We start from the raw sequence: 20,853 nt of genomic DNA on the forward strand, positions 1-20,853 counted from the left end.
GGCACAAAAATCAAGGCTGGCATTCCAGTGCAGTACTGAAGGAGTGCTGCACTGTTGGAGGTGCCATCTTTCATATGAGACATTAAACTGAGGCATCGTCTGCCCTCTCAGTGATTTGCTTTGCTGTCACACCTGTGAGGTTAATTTGCCAATATTCAGCACCCAGATTAAACTTGCCACCTAGTCACACTTTCCAATCCCAAGGTTATTTACAGGTTGTGCTTGCAGAGTTCCATCATGCCTGAAAATTCTTGTTTGGCTGCTTGATTAAAAGAAAATAATTATATTTATATAGCACCTTTCATAACCTCAGGATGTCCCAAAACGTTTTACAGCCAATGAAGTATTTTGTGAAATACAGTCGCTGTTGTAAGAAGCACAGCAGCCAATTTGTGCACAGCAAGTTCCCACAAACAGCAATGTGATGATGACCAGATCATCTGTTTTAGATGTTGTCTGAGGGATAAATATTAAGCAAGACATCAGGGAGAACTCCCCAGCTCCTCTTCAAAATAGTACCATGGGATCTTTTACACCTCACCTGAGAAGACAGATAGGACAACAATTTAACATCTCATCTGAAAGATGGCACTTCCAACAGTGCAGCACTCTCTCAGTGCAGCGTTAAAGTGTAAGTGAGGTGTTGAGACCCGAATAGTCTCCTAAGTGAAGTGGAAGGAGACTCCCTTCTCCAGAGAATCTCATTTTGTATCACCTTAGTTCCAGGTCCGGTCCTGTCTCCAGATTCAACACATAGTTACATTGGGTCGATCTTGCTGGGAAAAAGTAGCGTGTTAACGACATGTATCATTATTAATGCACAATTCATCCAGCAAGTTCCAAGGATGAAGAAGTACGTTGTGAATTGTAAATCTCCAGAACTTGCTGGTCGATTTATGTCACTCGCTGTTTGCACAAACAGCATTTTGCCCTCGCCATTATTTTTAAGAACTTGCTGGAGTTGCACATTAAATTTGCCGCAGGAAGTTAGGGCTGGAACTTAAAAGTGTTAAGTAAACTTTAAACGACGTGATAATTATTAGTGCAAAGCCAGTGGAACACTTTGACGCAGAAAGGGAGTAATTCAAACTGTTCTGTTCTTTTCCTGCGGTAGGAAATTGTTAAGAGATTTTTAAAATTTTATTTTTTTCCTTTCTGTCTTTTTTTTCCGCCCTCTCAATACAATCTTTTATTCCTTCTCCTTGCTTCTCTTTCTGGACCTGTTTTGACTCTAATTCACCCTCTTCTCCATCATTCCTCTGTTTCTTTCTCAGTCCCTAAATCTCATTGGTTAAGGAGACAGACTGTTGGTCCTGTCATTCACTAAGTCCCGTCGTCCTCGCCATGTCATTATCAGCTCACACTCCCAGCAAGATAAATAGCAAAAAAATTTTGAGCAGAAGGGCGCGGGAAATAGTCTAACTAATGGAGCACACCATGAGGTGCCTTGTGACAGCAGGGTCTGGGCCATTATAAACACACCAATGGAAAACTTTTTTTTACAGCTGTCGTATACAGACCAGTAGATATAACCATATAAACAGAAACTGGACCTGTCGTGTAGTTCAATCACTCTGTTCTCCTACTAAATATTACAGCGCAGTTCTTTTCTGTCTCCCATCTTCCTTTGCCCAGAATGAGAAGAACCCACTCGTCCTCACTTCAGGATGATGACGAGGGTGCTTTGGGATTCAGAAGAGGCGGCTTACGAGCTACTGCGGGACCCCGTTTGGCAAGGTCTAAAGAATCGTCAAGTCCAAGGATGTGAGTATGTCCCAACTGCACATCTTTGGTAATGCATGCAGCCAACTACACACCAGCAAGAAGGGGATGCTTGGCTGACTTTGCAACTATGAGACAGGGGCGGGTATCTATTTAAAATGGCTGATAGAAGGGCGGCCAGGGAACGATAAGCCAGTTAGCTTAACGTAGGTGGTAGGAAAGATATTGGAATCTTTACTCGAAGGTGTAATTAAAAAAAAAAGTCCAGAAACCAAAAATACAATAAATAGCACAGATTTCAAAAGGGAATATCTTCCTTGACCAGCCTTATTGGATTCTTTGAAGAGGTAACAAAGGGTAATGTAGATGTAATATATTTGGATCTTCAAAAGGCCTTTGATAAGATACCGTATAGTAGACTCAAGACTTGGGTCAGGGCTTGTAGAGGCAGGGGACAGATAACAGAATGGATCGTAAGCTGGCTAGAAAACAAAGAGTAGATGGTTAAAGGTAGGTACTCAGATTGGCAAATGGTGGGAAGTGGTCTTCCACAGGGACCGCTGTTGTTCAATATGTACAACATCCAATATTTATATAAACAATTTGGATTGGGAGTCAGAAGTACAATTTCAAAATTTGCAGACAACATTAAAACCTGGCTACCCGACCCGAACCCGACTAAACCCGACTACACGTGTCTGGTTCGGGTCGGGTCTGTATTCGGCGTCCAGCATTCAGGCTCAGGTCGGGCTGGGCTGTACTGTTTTGTTTCATATTGTTCTTTTTTATTTTAGTCCATGATCTTTTTCTGTTTCAAAAATACGTTTGTTATTTTCGGGTCGGGTCGGGTCAGGCATTTAAAACAATTAAAGGACTCTGGGCCCGGGTCGGGTTTTAATTTTATACCCGAGCCAGGCTTTAGACAATACTAAATTGGGGGTCGTAGTTAACACAAAGAAGGACTGAAACAAAATACAGGAAGACATTAATTGCAAAATGGGCATTTAATTGGCAAATGTGTTTCAATATAGTTAAGTGTAAGGTGGTGAATTTTGGTAGGAAGAGTAAGGAGGCTTCGATAATAGTTTGAATGAGGAACAGGAGCAGAGTAATCTGGGGGTACAGATTCACAAATTACTAAAAGGCATCATGTGGGTTATGAGGCCAATCTTTTTAAAAAGGCAATAGATGAATAGACCTAAAAATTGTTAAAATTTATGTTAAACTTGTATAGTTCTTCACTTTGACCACACGAAGAATACTGAACGCAGTACTAATCTACATATTATAGAAGAATCTAGAAGCACTGGAGAAAGTGCAAAAAGGATTTACAGGGATGATACCAGACTGAGAGATTATAACCATCAGGAAAGACTAAACAGGCTGGAGCTTTTTTCTCTAGAATAGGGAAGGCTAAGGGGTGACCTGCTAGAGATCATTAAGATCACCAAATATGTTTGATAGTGTAGATATTGAGATGTTTCTGTTCATGAGAGAAACCAAAACTAGGGAACATATATATCAGATAGTCACTAATAAATCCAATTAGGAATTCAGGGGTAACTCCTTTACCCAGAGAGTGGTGGGAATGTGGAACTCAGTAACACAAGGAGTAGTTGGGGTGAATAGCCAAGATGCATTTAAGGGGAAGCTGGATAAATACATGAGGGAAAACGGAATAGAAGAATATGCTGATAGAGTTAGATGAAGGGTGGGTGGTTTCTCACGTGCAGCTTAAACATTGGCATGGACCGGGTGGGCCCAATGGCCTTTACTGTGCTGTAAATACTATACAATTCTATGTGAGCTACACACCAGCAAGAGGGAGGGCAGAGTCATAGAGTTAAACAGCACAGAAACAGGCCCTTCGGCCCACCGTGTCCGTGCTGGCCATCAAGCCTATCTATTCTAATCCCATTTTCCAGCACTTGGCCCGCAGCCTTGTATGCTATGGCATTTCAAGTGCTCATCTAAATACTTCTTAAATGTTGTGAGGGTTCCTGCCTCTACCACATCCTTCAGCCAGTGTGCTCCAGATTCCAACCACCCTCTGGGTGAAAATCTTTTTCCTCAAATCCCAACTAAACCTCCTGCTAAAGGCCTGCTCGGGTCTGCAAATGAAAGTCTGGGCCCACTTTCCACATATGGGTGGCGCAGTGGTTAGCACCGCAGCCTCACAGCTCCAGTGACCCAGGTTCAATTCTGGGTACTGCCTGTGCGGAGTTTGCAAGTTCTCCCTGTGACCGCTTGGGTTTCTGCCGGGTGCTCCGGTTTCCTCCCACAGGCAATTCCATCAGCTGAACTTATACTTAAAATATGCTAAAGCATTGGCCAACACCAGGAACCCGCCATGCTGGCTCCCTCACTTGGATAACCTATCCACTATTACATTTTGAATGCATTAGCACTGTGAATGCAACATTACCACTATTTCTATCACACTGAATATATATTGTTACAAATCACAGTATAATAGAATGATTCGGCTGATCACACCTGTGAAAGAGCTATCCAATTATCCCCACTCCTCCCCACCCTCTTGCTCTTTCCCCATAACCCTGCCAATGTCTTCCAATTCCTTTTTGAAAGTCACTATTGAGCCTGCTTCCGCCGCCCTTTCAGGCAGCACATTGCATATCACAACAACTGGTGTAAAAATATGTTTCCTTATGTCCCCGCTGGTTCTTTTGCCAATCACCTTAAATCGGTGTCTTTTGGTCACTGACTCTTCTGCCACTGAAAGGAATTTCTCCTTATTTATCCATCAAAACCATTCATGATTCTGAACACCTCCATTAAATCTCCCCTTAACCTTCTCTGCTCTAGTGGCGCAGTGGTTAGCACTGCAGTCTCACAGCTCCAGCGACCCGGGTTCAGTTCTGGGTACTGCCTGTGTGGAGTTTGCTAGTTCTTCCTGTGACTGCGTGGGTTTTCGCCGGGTGCTCTGGTTTCCTCCCACAGCCAAAGACTTGCAGGTTGATAGGTAAATTGGCCATTGTAAATTGCCCCTAGTGCAGGTAGGTGGTAGGGGAATTGAGGGAAGGTTGGGATGTGAGAGGGTAATGGGATTAATGTAGGAATAGTATAAATGGGTGGTTGATGGTTGACACAGACTCGGTGGGCCGAAGGGCCCGTTTCAGTGCTGTATCTCAAAATAATAAATATTAGACGGGGAGTCTTGTGTCCCTGTCACGTGTTTTGTTGGGGAAAATGGGGGCAATGCACCCAAGATGTGTGGGTGATTCTCGTTCTCTCCCCAAGGGCATGCCACTGTGGGACTGGCCCTTGGGTAGTCAAGTTGAAAGACAGCAAAAGTGAATAGGCCCTCTTTAATAGTTTTATAAAAGTTAAATCATCTGTTTCTGTGTTGGAATAGTCTATGTTTATACAATTCTGGCTGAAAAGCTTCTGATGACATTAATTTTTCAGAGACCCAGATGCACCGTTTTCTCAATGGACAACTGAACAGGTCTGCACTTGGCTCCAAGACGGTGGGCTTGGCCAGTATGTGGCTTTGGCTAGGCAATGGGTCACTTCTGGACAGACACTATTATCAGCAACACCTCAGGAACTTGAGAAGGTAAGTCAAAACACATGAGCTGGGGTAAATTAAAGAAGTACTAACTTGATTGCAAAAAAAGGGCAGTCGAGGCACCATTGCTACAAAAAGCATTCTGCAGTTCAGCTGTCAGCCAACGCTCAGTGGGTAGCACTCTCACCCCGAGGTCAGAAGGTTGTGGGTTCAAGTCCCGTTCCAGAGACCTAATCTAGGCTGACACTCCAGTGCAGTACTGAGGGAGTGCTGCACTGTCGGTGGTGCAGTCTTTCAGATGAAACATTAAAACTGAGGGCCTGTCTGCCACCTCAGCAGGAAGGGGGAAAAAATTCACAGCTCTATTTTGAAGAAGAGCAGGGGAGTTCTCCCCAGTATAATAAAAGTGACCCTTCTTCAGAACTAACAAATATTAGAAACGTAAAAGGTTTCTTTTGGGCCTCCTTATCTCGAGAGACAGTGGATACGCGCCTGGAGGTGGTCAGTGGTTTGTGAAGCAGCGCCTGGAGTGGCTATAAAGGCCAATTCTGGAGTGACAGGCTCTTCCACAGGTGCTGCAGAGAAATTTGTTTGTTGGGGCTGTTGCACAGTAGGCTCTCCCCTTGCGCCTCTGTCTTTTTTCCTGCCAACTACTAAGTCTCTTCGACTCGCCACAATTTAGCCCTGTCTTTATGGCTGCCCGCCAGCTCTGGCGAATGCTGGCAACTGACTCCCACGACTTGTGATCAATGTCACACGATTTCATGTCGCGTTTGCAGACGTCTTTATAACGGAGACATGGACGGCCGGTGGGTCTGATACCAGTGGCGAGCTCGCTGTACAATGTGTCTTTGGGGATCCTGCCATCTTCCATGCGGCTCACATGGCCAAGCCATCTCAAGCACCGCTGACTCAGTAGTGTGTATAAGCTGGGGGTGTTGGCCGCTTCAAGGACTTCTGTGTTGGAGATATAGTCCTGCCACCTGATGCCAAGTATTCTCCGAAGGCAGCGAAGATGGAATGAATTGAGACGTCGCTCTTGGCTGGCATACGTTGTCCAGGCCTCGCTGCCGTAGAGCAAGGTACTGAGGACACAGGCCTGATACACTCGGACTTTTGTGTTCCGTGTCAGTGCGCCATTTTCCCACACTCTCTTGGCCAGTCTGGACATAGCAGTGGAAGCCTTACCCATGCGCTTGTTGATTTCTGCATCTAGAGACAGGTTACTGGTGATAGTTGAGCCTAGGTAGGTGAACTCTTGAACCACTTCCAGAGCGTGGTCGCCAATATTGATGGATGGAGCATTTCTGACATCCTGCCCCATGATGTTCGTTTTCTTGAGGCTGATGGTTAGGCCAAATTCATTGCAGGCAGACGCAAACCTGTCGATGAGACTCTGCAGGCATTCTTCAGTGTGAGATGTTAAAGCAGCATCGTCAGCAAAGAGGAGTTCTCTGATGAGGACTTTCCGTACTTTGGACTTCGCTCTTAGACGGGCAAGGTTGAACAACCTGCCCCCTGATCTTGTGTGGAGGAAAATTCCTTCTTCAGAGGATTTGAACGCATGTGAAAGCAGCAGGGAGAAGAAAATCCCAAAAAGTGTGGGTGCGAGAACACAGCCCTGTTTCACACCACTCAGGATAGGAAAGGTAAAAGGTTATAAGCAAGTAAAGCAGGGATTGGGCAAGAGATAACAAAGGAGAAGGTGTAGATAGGACAAGGTCACAGAATAGCTGACCAGAAGGTCGTGGAGCAAAGGCAAACAATATGTTAATGGTGTGTTGAAAGACAAAGCATTGGTACAGATAGGGTGTTAACTGACCGAAAATTGAACAGCCGCAAGTACAAACATGAAAAAAAAAACAGTGGGTAAGCAAACTGAACAAACTAAGATGAAATAAAATAAAATGAACACAAAAAATATAAAAAGAAAAGGAAAAAGGAAAAAATAACTAAAAGTAAAAGTCAAATGAGGGGGCCCGTCATGCTCTGAAATGATTGAACTCGATGTTCAGTCCGGCAGGCTGTAGTATGCCTAATCGGTAAATGAGATGCTGTTCCTCGAGCTTGCGTTGATGTTCACTGGAACACTGCAGCAATCCCAGGACAGAGATGTGAGCATGAGAGCAGGGGGTAGTGTTGAAATGGCAAACAATCGGAAGCTCGGGGTCCTGCTTGCAGACTGAGGGGAGGTGTTCTGCAAAGCGGTCACCAGTCTGTGTTTGTTCTCCCCAGTGTAGAGGAGACTACATTGTGAGCAGCGAATACAGTATACTACATTGAAAGAAGTGCAAGTAAATCGCTGCTTCACCTGAAAGGAGTGTTTGGGGCCTGGGATAGTGAGGAGAGAGGAGGTAAATGGGCCGGTATTAGACCTCCTGCGATTGCAAGGGAAGGTGCCATGGGAAGGGGACGAGGTGGTGGGGATGATGGAGGAATGGACCAGGGTGTCGCAGAGGGAACAATCCCTTCGGAACTTAAGCAAGGAGTTAGGAGGGCGAAAAGGGGTCATGAAAAGTCATTGGCAAACAGGATTAAGGAAAATCCCAAGGCTTTTTATACGTATATAAAGAGCAAGAGGGTAACCAGGGAAAGGGTTGGCCCGCTCAAGGACAGAGATGGGAATCTATGTGTGGAGCCAGAGGAAATGGGCAAGGTGCTAAATGAGTACTTTGCAGCAGTATTCACCAAAGAGAAGGACTTGGGGGATGATGAGCCGAGGGAAGGGAGTGCAGATAGTCTCAGTCATCTCATTATCAAAAAGGAGGAGGTGTTGGGTGTCTTGCAAAGCATTAAGGTAGATAAGTCCCCAGGGCCTGATGGGATCTACCCTAGAATACTGAGGGAGGCAAGGGAAGAAATTGCTGGGGCCTTGACAGAAATCTTTGCATCCTCATTGGCTACAGGTGAAGTCCCAGAGGACTGGAGAATAGCCAATGTTGTTCCTTTGTTTAAGAAGGGTGGTAAGGATAATCCAGGAAATTATAGGCCGGTGAGCCTCACATCAGTGGTAGGGAAACTATTAGAGAGGATTCTTCGGGACAGGATTTACTCCCGTTTGGAAACAAACAAACTTATTAGCGAGAGACAGCATGGTTTTGTGAAGGGGAGGTCGTGTCTTACTAATTTGATTGAGTTTTTTGAGGAAGTGACGAAGATGATTGATGAGGGAAGGGCGGTGGATGTTGTCTATATGGACTTCAGTAAAGCCATTGACAAGGTCCCGCATTGCAGACTGATGCAAAAGGTGAAGTCACACGGAATCAGGTGAGCTGGCAAGATGGGTACAGAACTGGCTCAGTCACAGAAGACAGAGGGTAACAGTGGATGGGTGTTTTTCTGAATGGAGGGATGTGACTAGTGGTGTTCCGCAGGGATCAGTGCTGGGACCTTTGCTGTTTGTAGTATATATAAATGATTTGGAGGAAAATGTAGCTGGTCTGATTAGTATGTTTGCGGACGACACAAAGGTTGGTGGAGCTGCGGATAATGATGAGGATTGTCAGAGGATACAGCAGGATATAGATCGGTTGGAGACTTGGGCGGAGAAATGGCAGATGGAGTTTAATCCGGACAAATGTGAGGTCATGCATTTTGAAAGGTCTAATGCAGGTGGGAGGTATACAGTAAATGGCAGAACCCTTAGGAGTATTGACAGGCAGCAAGATCTGGGCGTACAGGTCCACAGGTCAATGAAAGTGGCAACGCAGGTGGATAAGGTAGTCAAGAAGGCATACGGCATGCTTGCCTTCATCGGTCGGGACATAGAGTATAAAAATTGGCAAGTCATGCTGCAGCTGTACAGAACCTTAGTTAGGCCACACTTAGAATATTGCGTGCAATTCTGGTCCCCTCACTACCAGAAGGAAGTGGAGGCTTTCGAGAGGGTACAGAGGAGGTTTACCAGGATGTTGCCTGGTCTGGAGGGCATTAGCTATGAGGAGAGGTTGGAAAAACTCGGATTGTTTTCACTGGAACAACAGAGGTGGAGGGGCGACACGATAGAGGTTTACAAAGTTATGAGCGGCATGGAGAGAGTGGATAGTCAGAAGCTTTTTCCCAGGGTGGAAGAGTCAGTTACTAGGGGACATAGGTTTAAGGTGCAAGGGGCAAAGTTTAGAGGGGATGTGCGAGGCAAGTTTTTTACACAGAGGGTGGTGAGTGCATGGAACTTGCTGCCAGGGGAAGTGGTGGAAGCAGATACGATAGCGACGTTTAAGAGACATCTTGACAAATATATGAATAGGAAGGGAATAGAGGGATATGGGCCCCGGAAGTGCAGAAGGTGTTAGTTTCGGCAGGCATCAAGATTGACGCAGGCTTGGAGGGCCGAATGGCCTGTTCCTGTGCTGTACTGTTCTTTGTTCTTTGGAATGCTGGGAGGGGAAGATGCGTTTGGTAGTGGCATCGCGCTGGAGGTGGTGGAAATGGCAGAGGATGATCCTTTGGATATGGAGGCTGATGGGGTGGATCGTGAGGACAAGGGGAACCCTTGCTGTCATGGAAGTGCTGTCATGGAAGGTAGCATCATCAGAGCAGATGCTTCGGAGATGGAGAAACTGGGAGAATGGAATGGAGTCCTTACAGGAGGCAGGGTGTGAAGAAGTGTAGTCGAGGTAGCTTACCAGAGATGGAGATAGAGAAGTCGAGGAAGGGAAGTGTTGGAGATGGACTATGTAAAGGTGAGAGAAGGGTGGAAATTAGAAGCAACGTTGATTTAAAGTTTTCCAGTTCGGGGCAGGAGCAGGAAACTGCACCGATACAGTCATCAATGTACCAGAAAAAGAGTTGGGGGAGGAGGCCTGAGTAGGACTGGAACGAGGAATGTTCAACATATCCCACAAAAAGACTGGCATAACTAGGACCCATGCGGGTATCCATAGCAACACCTTTTACTTGAAGGAATTGAGTGAAGTTGAAGGAGAAGTTGTTCAATGTGAGAACAAGTTCAGCCAGGCGGAGGAGTGTGGTGGTGGATGGGGACTGGTTGGGCCTCTGTTCAAGGAAGAAGCAGAGAGCCCTCAAACTGTCTTGGTGGGGGATGGACGTGTAGAGAGATTGGACGTCCATAGTGAAGAGGAGGCGGTTGGGGCCAGGAAACTGGAAATTGTCAATGACGTGGGGCATCAGGATGTAGGTGGGAAGAGACTGGACCAGCGGAGAAAAGATAGAGTCAAGATAGGAAGAAATAAGTTCAGTGGAGCAGGAGCAGGCTGACACAATGGGTCTGCCGGGACAGTCCTGTTTGTGGATTTTGGGAAGGAGGTAGGAGCGGGTTAAGTTCTCCCCAGTGTCCTGGCCAATATTTATCCCTCAATCAACATCACTAAAACAGATGGCACAGTTATTATCAGATTGCTGTTTGTGGGATCATGCTATGTGCAATAAAGTCACTGTGTTCCCTGAATTACAACCAGTAACTACACTTCAAAAAATGCTGATTTGACTGTAAGTTGCTTTGAGACGTCCTCAGGTCATGCGATATAAATGCAAAGTCTTTTTTTTTTAAACTTCTGAATTTTTTGATTTTGGATGCAGGAGTTGGGCATCAAACACCCACTGCATAGGAAGAAAATCCAAATGCTGCAGAAGACAGTCAGTAACGGACAGAACGACAACCCAGGGAAGCTGGACTACATCTGGGTCACACGTAAGTACAGTCCATCATGTGGCAGGACAAAGTTCAATCAAAGTTCACAGGATAGAGTTTCTGCTTTGGGCGCTGTGAATGATCAGGGTGCAGACTGCACCCAAAATGGAAGCAGATGAAGACTTTTGAGAGGGTACAGAAAAGATTACAAAAATGGTTCCACAGGTGAGAGACTTCAGTTACGTGCATAGATTAGAAGACTCGGGCGATTTGATAGAGGTGTTCAAAATCATTCATGGTCTAGACAGAGTAGAGAGGAACTGTTCCCATTGGCAGAGGGGTTGTGAATTAGAGGACACCGATTTAAGGTGATTGGAAAAAGAATTAAAGGCGAGATGAGGAATAACTTTTTTTAGACAGTGAGTGGTTACGATATGGATGCACTGCCTAAGAGTGTAAAGGAGGCAGATTCAATCGAAGCCTTCAAAGGGGAATTGGATAAGCACCTGAATGGGTAGAGGACGTGGAGTGGGACTAGCTAAATTTTTCTTGCAGATATCGCCGGCACTGGCTCAATGGTTCAAATGGCCACCTCTTGTGCTATAACCAGTCTATGATTCGATGAAAATGGTGCTAGTTTTGAGAAGTGTTTTTTTTATTGCGTTTTCGCTCAAACTCATTTGCATATCATTGAATGCAAAATCTGCCATGAACCAGTGCAACCGGGCTGTGTTTTGGAGCTGAATGTTTTGAAGCAAAATTGCTTTCAACAGTATTCCATGAAATATTGAAGTGGTATCTTGTTGCAGTTTGATTAATACTGAAAATTGACTTTTCACAAAAATGAGCATTTTCCATCGCAGTATCAGTCCAGAACCTGTGAGTAACCCAATTTTAAATTGAAAATTACTTTAAAAAAAAATATGCAGAACCATTTTCTAGTTAGATTGGTGTACAACAGTCAATTTCGTAGTAAAGTTTAAAAAAAAAGATATTAAAAAGCTTTTAAAAAGTGCTTATTGGTCTCTTGCATCTGAAAGAACCAGTTTAATTTTAAAAGCCTTCTCAAAGACCTGCAAACGAGTGTAATTAGCGAGAACTTGGCGTGGCGATCAATTCAGTCTGGAGGTGTGGCCTGTTTTGTGGGCAGGGCTGGCTTCCATTACAATCTTTTCTAAACTAGCACAAAAAAAAATTGCCGAACCTTAATTTTTACGGGGCGTAATTTACGCTTAAAATTCCATGATTTTTTGTGCTGGTTTCACTGATTTCAGACGAATTACATTGAAAAAACCAGCACAACCAAGCGGGAGCTGTTACATAGAATATCCAGCACAGAATGAGGCCATTTGGCCCAACCAGTCTTTGCTGGCGGGCAGCCATAAAGACGGGGCTAAAATGTGGCGAGTCGAAGAGACTTAGTAGTTGGCAGGAAAAAAGACAGAGGCGCAAGGGGAGAGCCAACTGTGCAACAGCCCCGACAAACAAATTTCTCTGCAGCACCTGTGGAAGAGTCTGTCACTCTAAAATTGGCCTTTATAGCCACTCCAGGCGCTGCTTCACAAACCACTGACCACCTCCAGGCGCGTATCCATTGTCTTTCGAGATAAGGAGGCCCAAAGAGTCTTTGCTGGTATTTATACTCCACTCGAGCCTCCTCCCATCCTTCCTTGTCTATCTGCATATCCTTCTATTCCTTTCTCCCTCATGTGCTTTTCTGCAGCTTCCCCTTAAATGTATCTATACTATTCCCCTCAACCATTCCCTAGGGTAGTGAGTTGCACATTCTCACCACTCCCTGGGCAAAGAAGTTTCTTCTCAATTATGTATTTGATTTTTTGATTGACTTATATTGATGGCCTTTAGTTTTGCTCTTCCCTGCAAGTGGAAACAACTGTAATTATGGGTGACTTTCATCTACAGATAGATTGGGCAAGCCAAATTAGCAATAATACTGCAGAGGAGGAATCCCTGGAGTGCGTACATGATTTTTTTTGGATTAATACGTTGAGGAACCAACTAGAGAACAGGCCATCCTAGACTGGGTATTGTATAATGAGAGAGGATTAGTTAACAATCTTGTGTGGGGTACTTTGGGGAAGAGCGACCATAACATGATAGGATTCTTCATTAAGATGGAGAGTGAGAGAGTTGATTCCAAGACTAGGGTCCTGAATCTAAATAAAGGAAACTATGAAGGTATGAGGCGTGAGTTGTATATGATAGATTGGGGAACGTTACTTAAAACGTTGACAATGGATAGGCAATGGATAGCATTTAAAGAGCTCATGGATGAATTACAACAATTATTCATTCCTGTCCAGTGCAAAAATAAAACAGGAAGGGTGGCTCAACCGTGGCTTACAAAAGAAATTAGGGACAGTATTAGATCCAAGGAGGAGAAATATACAATGGCCAGAACAAGCAGCAAACCTGAGGATTGGGAGCAGTTTATAATTCAGCAAAGGAGGATAAAGGGATTGATTAAGAAGGGGAAAATAGAGTATGAGAGTAAGCTTGCAGAGAACATAAAAACTGACTGTAAAAGCTTCTATAGATATGTGAAGAGAAAAAGATTAGTGAAGACAAATGTGGGTCCCTTACAGTGAGAAACGGGGGAATTTATAATGGGGAACAAGAAATGGCAGACCAATTACATACATACTTTGGTTCTGTCTTCACAAGGGAGGACACAGATTACCTCCCAGAAACGTTGGAGAACCTAGGGTCTAGTGAGAAGGAGGAACTGTATGAAATCAGTATTAGTAGGGAAATGGTGTCACGGAAATTGATGGGATTAAAGGCCGATAAATCCCCTGGGCCTAATAATCTACGTCCCAGAATACTTAAGGAAGTGGCCTAGAAATAGTGGATGCATTGCTGGTCATTTTTCAAAATTCCGTAGACTCTGGAACAGTTCCAAGGGATTGGAGGGTAGCTAATATAACCCCACTATTAAAAAAAAAGGAGGTAGAGAGAAAACAGGGAATTATAGATCGGTTAGGCTGACATCAGTGGTGGGAAAAATGCTAGTGTCCACTATAAAAGATGTAATAGCAGAGCACTTGGAAAACAGTGACAGGATCGGACAAAGTCAACATGGATTTACGAAAGAGAAATCTACTGGAGTTTTTTGAGGATGTAACTAGTAGAATAGATGAGGGAGAACCTGTGGATGTGGTGTTTTGGACTTTCAGAAGGCTTTCGATAAGGTTCCATGTAAGAGATTAGCATGCAAAATTAAAGCACATGGGATTGGGGGTAAGGTACTGACATGGATAGCGAACTGGTTGGCAGACAGGAAACAAAGAGTAGGAATAAACGGATCTTTTTCCGAGTGTCAGGCAGTGACTAGTGGAGTATTGCAGGGATCAGTGCTAGGACCCCAGCTATTCACAATATATATTAATGATGTAGATGAGGGAATTAAATGTAATATATCCAAGGTTGCAGATGACACAAAGTTGGGTGGGAGTGTGAACTGTGAGGAGGATGCAGAGAAGCTCCAGTGTGATTTGAACAGGTTGAGTGAGTGGGCAAATACATGGCAGATGCAGTATAATGTGGATAAATGTGAGGTTATCCACTTTGGTGGCAAAAACAGAAAGGCAGATTATTATCTGAACGGCGATAGGTTGGGAAAGGGAGATGTGCAGCGAGACCTGGTGTCCTTGTGCACCAGTCGCTGAAAGTAAGCATGCAGGTGCAGCAGGCAGTTAAGAAAGTAAATGGTATGTTGGCCTTCATAGTGAGAGGATTCGAGTACAGGAGCAAGGATGTCTTGCTGCAATTATACAAGGCCTTGGTGAGACCACACCTTGAGTATTGTGCAGTTTTGGTCTCCTTATCTGAGGAAGGATGTTCTTGCTATAGAGGGAGTGCAGCGAAGGTTTACCAGACTGATTCCTGGGATGGCAGGACTGACATATGAAGAGAGATTGGGTCGATTAGACTTGTATTCGCTAGAGTTTAGAAGAATAAGAGGGGATCTCATAGAAACCTACAAAATTTTAACAGGACGGGACAGGCTAGATGCAGGAAGGATGTTCCCGATGGCGGGGGAGTCCAGAACCAGGGGTCACAGTCTAAGGATAAGGGGTAAGCCATTTAGGACTGAGATGAGGAGAGATTCCTTCACCCCGAGAGTGGTGAACCTGTGGAATTCTCTACCACAGAAAGCAGTTGAGGCCAAATCATTAAGTATATTCAAGAAAGAGTTAGATATAGTTCTTCGGGCTAAAGGGATCAAGGGATACGGGGAGAAAGCGGAAACCGGGTACTGAGTTTGGATGATCAGCCATGATCGTATTGAATAGTGGAGCAGGCACGAAGGGCTGAATGGCCTGATCCTCCTATTTTTCTATGGTTCTATGTTTCTCTCTCTATCCACTTTATCAGAGCCTTTCATAATTTTCAAAACTTTGATCAGGTCACCCCTCAGCCTTTTCTTTTCAAAAGAAAAGAGCCTATTCATCATTTCCTGGTAGGTATGACCTCACAGTCCTGGTATTTTTATTTATTTTTATTTAGAGATACAGCACTGAAACAGGCCTTTCGGCCCACCGTGTCTGTGCTTACCATCAACCGCCCATTTATACTAATCCTACATTAATCCCATATTCCTATCACATCCCCACCTTCCCCTACCACCTACCTATACTAGGGGCAATTTATAATGGCCAATTTACCTATTAACCTGCAAGTCTTTTGGCTTATGGGAGGAAACCGGAGCACCCGACGAAAACCCACGTGGTCACAGGGAGAACTTGCAAACTCCACACAGGCAGTACCCAGAATCGAACCCAGGTCCCTGGAGCTGTGAGGCTGCGGTGCTAACCACTACGCCACTGTGCCGCCCATGTGTTATTTTTTTTTGATTTAGCAACTCGTTAAGGAGCAACTAACGGTGGCTGAGCCCAAATGGAATTCACGTGTGTTGCATGGGTAGAGTTTATAATGTATCTGAAATAAGATGCAACTTTGAACATACTTCATTTTTAACATGTGGTTTGGGAGAACCCATCCTGCAATGGAGGAGCTTCATTATGTTAACAGTTTCATTATGTTGCATACTCAGATAAGTCACCACGTTGGAAGAAAATAAAACTAGAAGCATCCAGATCCGATAAAAACAGAAAATACTCAGCAGGTCAGGCGGCATCAGTGGAGAGAGAAATAGAGTTAACTTTTCAGGTTGACGATCTTTCATCAGAACTGGAAGATTTTAGAGGTGAACTGCTTTTAATCAAGTAGACAGGCAGGAAAGGAACAAAAGGTGTAAGGTCTGTGAGAGGGTGGAGGGCAGGTATGATTAATTGGTCAAAGGAATGATGATGCAAGGCAACAAAGTGTCTAGTTCTATGTTTGTTGCTTGCGTCAGGCAATCAAACAACGATCTCCTTTCACGCTCTGTCTTGCATTGTTCTCAGGTTGGCTTGATGACGTGGGCTTACCTCAATACAAGGACCAATTCAATGAAGCCAGAGTGGATGGGAGAGTGCTCCAGTACCTAACTGTGGTGAGTTACTTCACTGGGGAGGATCAGAAACTTGTGATAAAGAACAAAGAACAAAGAAAATTACAGCACAGGAACAGGCCCTTCGGCCCTCCAAGCCTACGCCGATCCAAATCCTCTATCTAAACATGTCGCCTATTTTCTAAGGGTCTGTATCTCTTTGCTTCCTGCCCATTCATGTATTTGTCTAGATATATCTTAAAAGACGCTATTGTGCCCGTGTCTACCACCTCCGCTGGCAACGCGTTCCAGGCACCCACCACCCTCTGCGTAAAGAACTTTCCACGCATATCCCCCCTAAACTTTTCCCCTCTCACTTTGAACTCGTGACCCCTAGTAATTGAATCCCCCACTCTGGGGAAAAAGCTTCTTGCTTCATGATTTTGTACACCTCAATCAGGTCCCCCCTCAACCTCTGTCTTTCTAATGAAAATAATCCTAATCTACTCAACCTCTCTTCATAGCTAGCGCCCTCCATACCAGGCAACATCCTGGTGAACCTCCTCTGCACCCTCTCCAAAGCATCTACATCCTTTTGGTAATGTGGCGACCAGAACTGCACGCAGTATTCCAAATGTGGCCGAACCAAAGTCTTATACAACTGTAACATGACCTGCCAACTCTAATGATCAGATTGTAAGGTGAAATCTAAGCTTCTTGCATCTGAATGTTAAACGTTTCATGCCATTTACAGATGTACAACTTGAAAGTACCACATCAGGTTGTGAGAAGTATAATTCAAAACAGCTATTATATCTTTCTTAAAACTTACCACTTTGAACAGGCTGTTGGTCATCTGACTTAATATCTCCATATGTAGCTCGGTGTCAAATTTTTATTTGATAATTGCTCCTGTGATGTGTCGTTGGGTGTTTTTCTGCATTAAAGGCACCGTATAAATTCAAGTTGTATGTTCCCCCCCACGCCCCCCCCCCCCCCCCACAACCTTCATTTTCATTTCAAAAGCTATTGAATCTGCTTTCTTTGCCCTTTCAGGCAGTGCAGATCATAAATCACTGTGCAAAAACATTTCTCCTCTTCTCCCTTCTGGTTCTTTTGCCAGTTATCTTAAATCTGTGTCCTCTTGTTATCACTTCCTATGTTGTCATGTTCTTATGTGATCTTGGTATCCGTGGAACCCAGTTATTTACTGTATCAAAACCCTTCATGATTTTGAAGACCTCTACTCCAATTCCCCCTCACCTTCTCTGCTCTAAGGAGAACAATCCCAGCTTCTCCAGTCTCTCCATGAAACTAAAGTCCCTCATTCCTGCTACCATTCTAGTAAATCTCCTCCGCACCCTCTCCAAGGCTTCAACATTCTTCCTAAAGTGTGATGCCCAGAATTGGACACAATGGGGGCCCCACCTAGTGACTTATAAAGGTTTAGCATAACATCCTTGCTTCTGCACTCTATGCAGATATTTGTAAAGCCAAGGATCTGGTATGTGGTTAACAGCCTTCTCAGTTTGTCCTGCCGCCTTCGAAGACTTGTGTATATACGCCCACATAAACATGTCAAGCCTCAAAAAGAATTTCCGTTGTAATGGTTAGTCTTAAATCCTTATAACATAGTGCTTGACTAGGCTATATTGGCGATGGGTCATGATGGAACTGGTTCCCTAAAGCACATTATGAGCAGGATGATGAACAAGTAGATCAGATTCCTCCCATCTCAGCAAGTTGGACTGTACCTGTCATGTGAACATGCCATTGAGCAAGAAGATCTGACCGAAGGCTATTCTCTTTCTTTGCAGAATGATCTTTTGTTTCTAAAAGTTACTAGCCAGCTGCATCACCTGAGTATCAAGTGTGCCATTCACGTGCTACATGCCAACACGTTCCAACCTAACTGCCTTCGACGTAGGCCTTCTGACGAGGTAAGGGGATTTTCATTGTCAAACATTGGTGAGAAGCACTCGCCATTGACTGAAAGTCCGCAGGCTGGAGTTACAGCTTGGGCTGCTTGGCGGGCAACGACAGCCGGGCACAGCATAGAGAGGGAAATATGGCTGGGAGAGCAGTGCATCATTTCCCAAACCCATCACGTGGTCCTGTCCACCTTAAGTACAGTCTGTTGGGATTCCTAAGAGGCGTGTGATCCACCCTCGCCAGGGTTGCCTCTTCGCACTCCCCACCCCTGTGTTGGGCGATGCTTGTCTCAGTTGAGGCTCACCACTGAGTCAGACGGTCATGGGTTCAAGTCCCACATTGGATACTTGAGAACAAAATCGAGGGCTGACGATCCATTGCAGTACTGAGGGAGATGCCGTCTTTTGAAAGAAGCATAAAACTGAGGTCTCCGTCTGCCCTCTCAGGTGGACGTAAAAGTTCCCACGGCCGCTATTTCAAAGCAGAGGAGGGGAATTCTCCCGGGTATCTCGGTCAATATTTATCCTCCAATCAACACCCAAAATCAGATGATCATGTTGTTCTTTGTGGGATCTTGCTGTGCACATATTGGCTCTGATGGTATCAAACTTCCTTGCACTATTGTTGTCTTCAGTCCTCTCTTGTTTCTGTTACCAGCACTTACTGTTTAAACAAACATTTCTTCCAAAAGAGAGGTACAAGATTGAAATTTTCAGGAATTGTTTGAAGCAAATTACTTTTTAAGTTTGTAACAACCTGGGATCATTTTTTTAAAATTTCCTTTGCGATCAGAATCACATGTCTCCGTCCGATGTGGTCCAGTGGTCGAACCATCGCGTGATGGAGTGGCTGAGGTCGGTGGATCTCGCAGAATATGCACCAAACCTTCGAGGAAGTGGCGTACATGGTGGTCTTGTTGTAAGTCCATCAGTTCAAACATCTACTCTCAAACAACTCCCCTCATTGATTAGACAGATATTGGTTTAGAACAACAACAATATCTTGCATTTATATAGTGACTTTAACATAGTAAAACATTCCAAGGTGCTTCATGGCAGCGTTATCAGACAAATATTTGACACCGAGGTACTTGAGATATTGGGGCAGGTGACCAAAATCTTGGTCAAAGTGGTTGGTTTTAAAGAGTGTCTTGAGGAGAGAGAGAGGTGGAGAGGTTTAGGGAGGGAATTCCAGAGCTTAGGGTGCCAGGCAGTTGAAGGCACGGCTGCCAATGGTGGAGCAATTAAAATCAGGGATGTGTGGAGGCCAGAATTAGAGAAGTGCAGAGATCTCGGAGGGTTCTGGGCTAGAGGAGATTACAGAGATAGGGAGGGAGGGGTGAGGCCATGGAGGGATTTGAAAACAAGGATTGAAATTTAAAAATTGAGACATTGGAAAGGGAAGTAAGATGGACTGTGTGATGGGCAGTCAACTATAATCAACGGTCTCCAGCATTGTAGTAATCCCTCCCTTGGTGCTTTGAATGAAAGGCAGAATGAAATGCTTATCCATTAACTCATCCCTTGTGTTCTTGACGTAGATATTGGAGCCACGCTTTAACTCTGAAACACTGGCTTTGCTCCTCAATATCCCACCTCAGAAGACGTTACTTCGGCGACACCTGACCACGCACTTCAACCTGCTGATCGGCTCAGAGGCTCAACATGAGAAGAGAGAGTTAATGGAATCCAGTAGTTACACACCTCTGAACACCACAGCGAAAGTGAGGGTAGGTACACACACAGTCCTGCTCTGCCATACACTGCACCTCATGGGCAGCAGGGTCTCACTGTAAGGGTTGTAATCAAAGTAACTATTGTTCAACATGACTAGTTGTTTGGTTTCTTCCTAGTAAATTTCACTTGCCTTGGTTGACCATTTAACTACCTACCTTCCAAACCCCTAACATCTGCCACCTAGAAGGACAAGGGCAACAGACGCATGGCAGCACCACTATCTGCAAGTTCCCCTCCAAGCCACACGCCATATAGTTCCTGGCTTGGAACTAAATCGCTGTTCCTTCACTGTTGCTAGGTCAAAATCCTGAAACACTCTCCCTAACAGCACTGTGGGTGTACCTACCCGCCCCCCCCAAGGACTACAGCGGTTCAAGAAGACTGCTCACCACCACTTTCTTTAGAGCAACTAGGGATGGATAGTGGCATCCAAATCCTGAGAATTAATTTAGAAAGAAAAAAATGAAGCCTGTCAGTTCAGACCCTTGGCCTTCCTGTCAATTGAACCATCTTGCTTCAGTAAACATTGTACTCAGTTTGGGCCACTGGGTGACAGAACATAAGAAATAGGAGCAGGAGTAGGCCATTCAGCCCTTCGAGCCTGCTCCGCCATTCAGTGAGATCATGGTTGATCTACTTCAACACCATTTTCCTGCACTATCCCTGTAACCCTTGATGTTTTTAATATGTAGAAATCTATCGATCTCAGTCTTGAATATACTCAGTGACTGAGCCTCCACAGCCCTCTGGGGTAGAGAATTCCGAAGATTCACCGCCCTCTGAGTGAAGAAATTCCTCCGCATCTCAGTCCTAAATGGCCTACCCTTTATTCTGAGTGACAGCTCCACATGGAGATAGAGGGATAGAAATTGGTTATCGTTGTGCT

General features: G+C 44.7%; 1 protein-coding gene across 14 annotated transcripts in view; it reads left to right on the forward strand.

Annotated features, from left to right (window-relative positions):
• ppfibp2b (PPFIA binding protein 2b) overlaps positions 1-20,853 on the forward strand; it is a 279,873-nt gene that overhangs the window by 245,126 nt on the left and 13,894 nt on the right. For all 14 annotated transcript variants that reach the window (XM_068046641.1, XM_068046639.1, XM_068046644.1 and 11 more), the window contains 7 exons: positions 1,636-1,764; positions 5,152-5,302; positions 10,793-10,904; positions 16,274-16,362; positions 18,117-18,239; positions 19,024-19,149; positions 19,772-19,960. In XM_068046641.1, the coding sequence (XP_067902742.1) occupies positions 1,636-1,764; positions 5,152-5,302; positions 10,793-10,904; positions 16,274-16,362; positions 18,117-18,239; positions 19,024-19,149; positions 19,772-19,960 (919 nt within the window). The remainder of the gene's footprint in view (positions 1-1,635; positions 1,765-5,151; positions 5,303-10,792; positions 10,905-16,273; positions 16,363-18,116; positions 18,240-19,023; positions 19,150-19,771; positions 19,961-20,853) is intronic.

Source organism: Heterodontus francisci, chromosome 14 (genome assembly GCF_036365525.1).
Source record: "Heterodontus francisci isolate sHetFra1 chromosome 14, sHetFra1.hap1, whole genome shotgun sequence".
Taxonomy (NCBI): Eukaryota; Metazoa; Chordata; class Chondrichthyes; order Heterodontiformes; family Heterodontidae; genus Heterodontus; species Heterodontus francisci.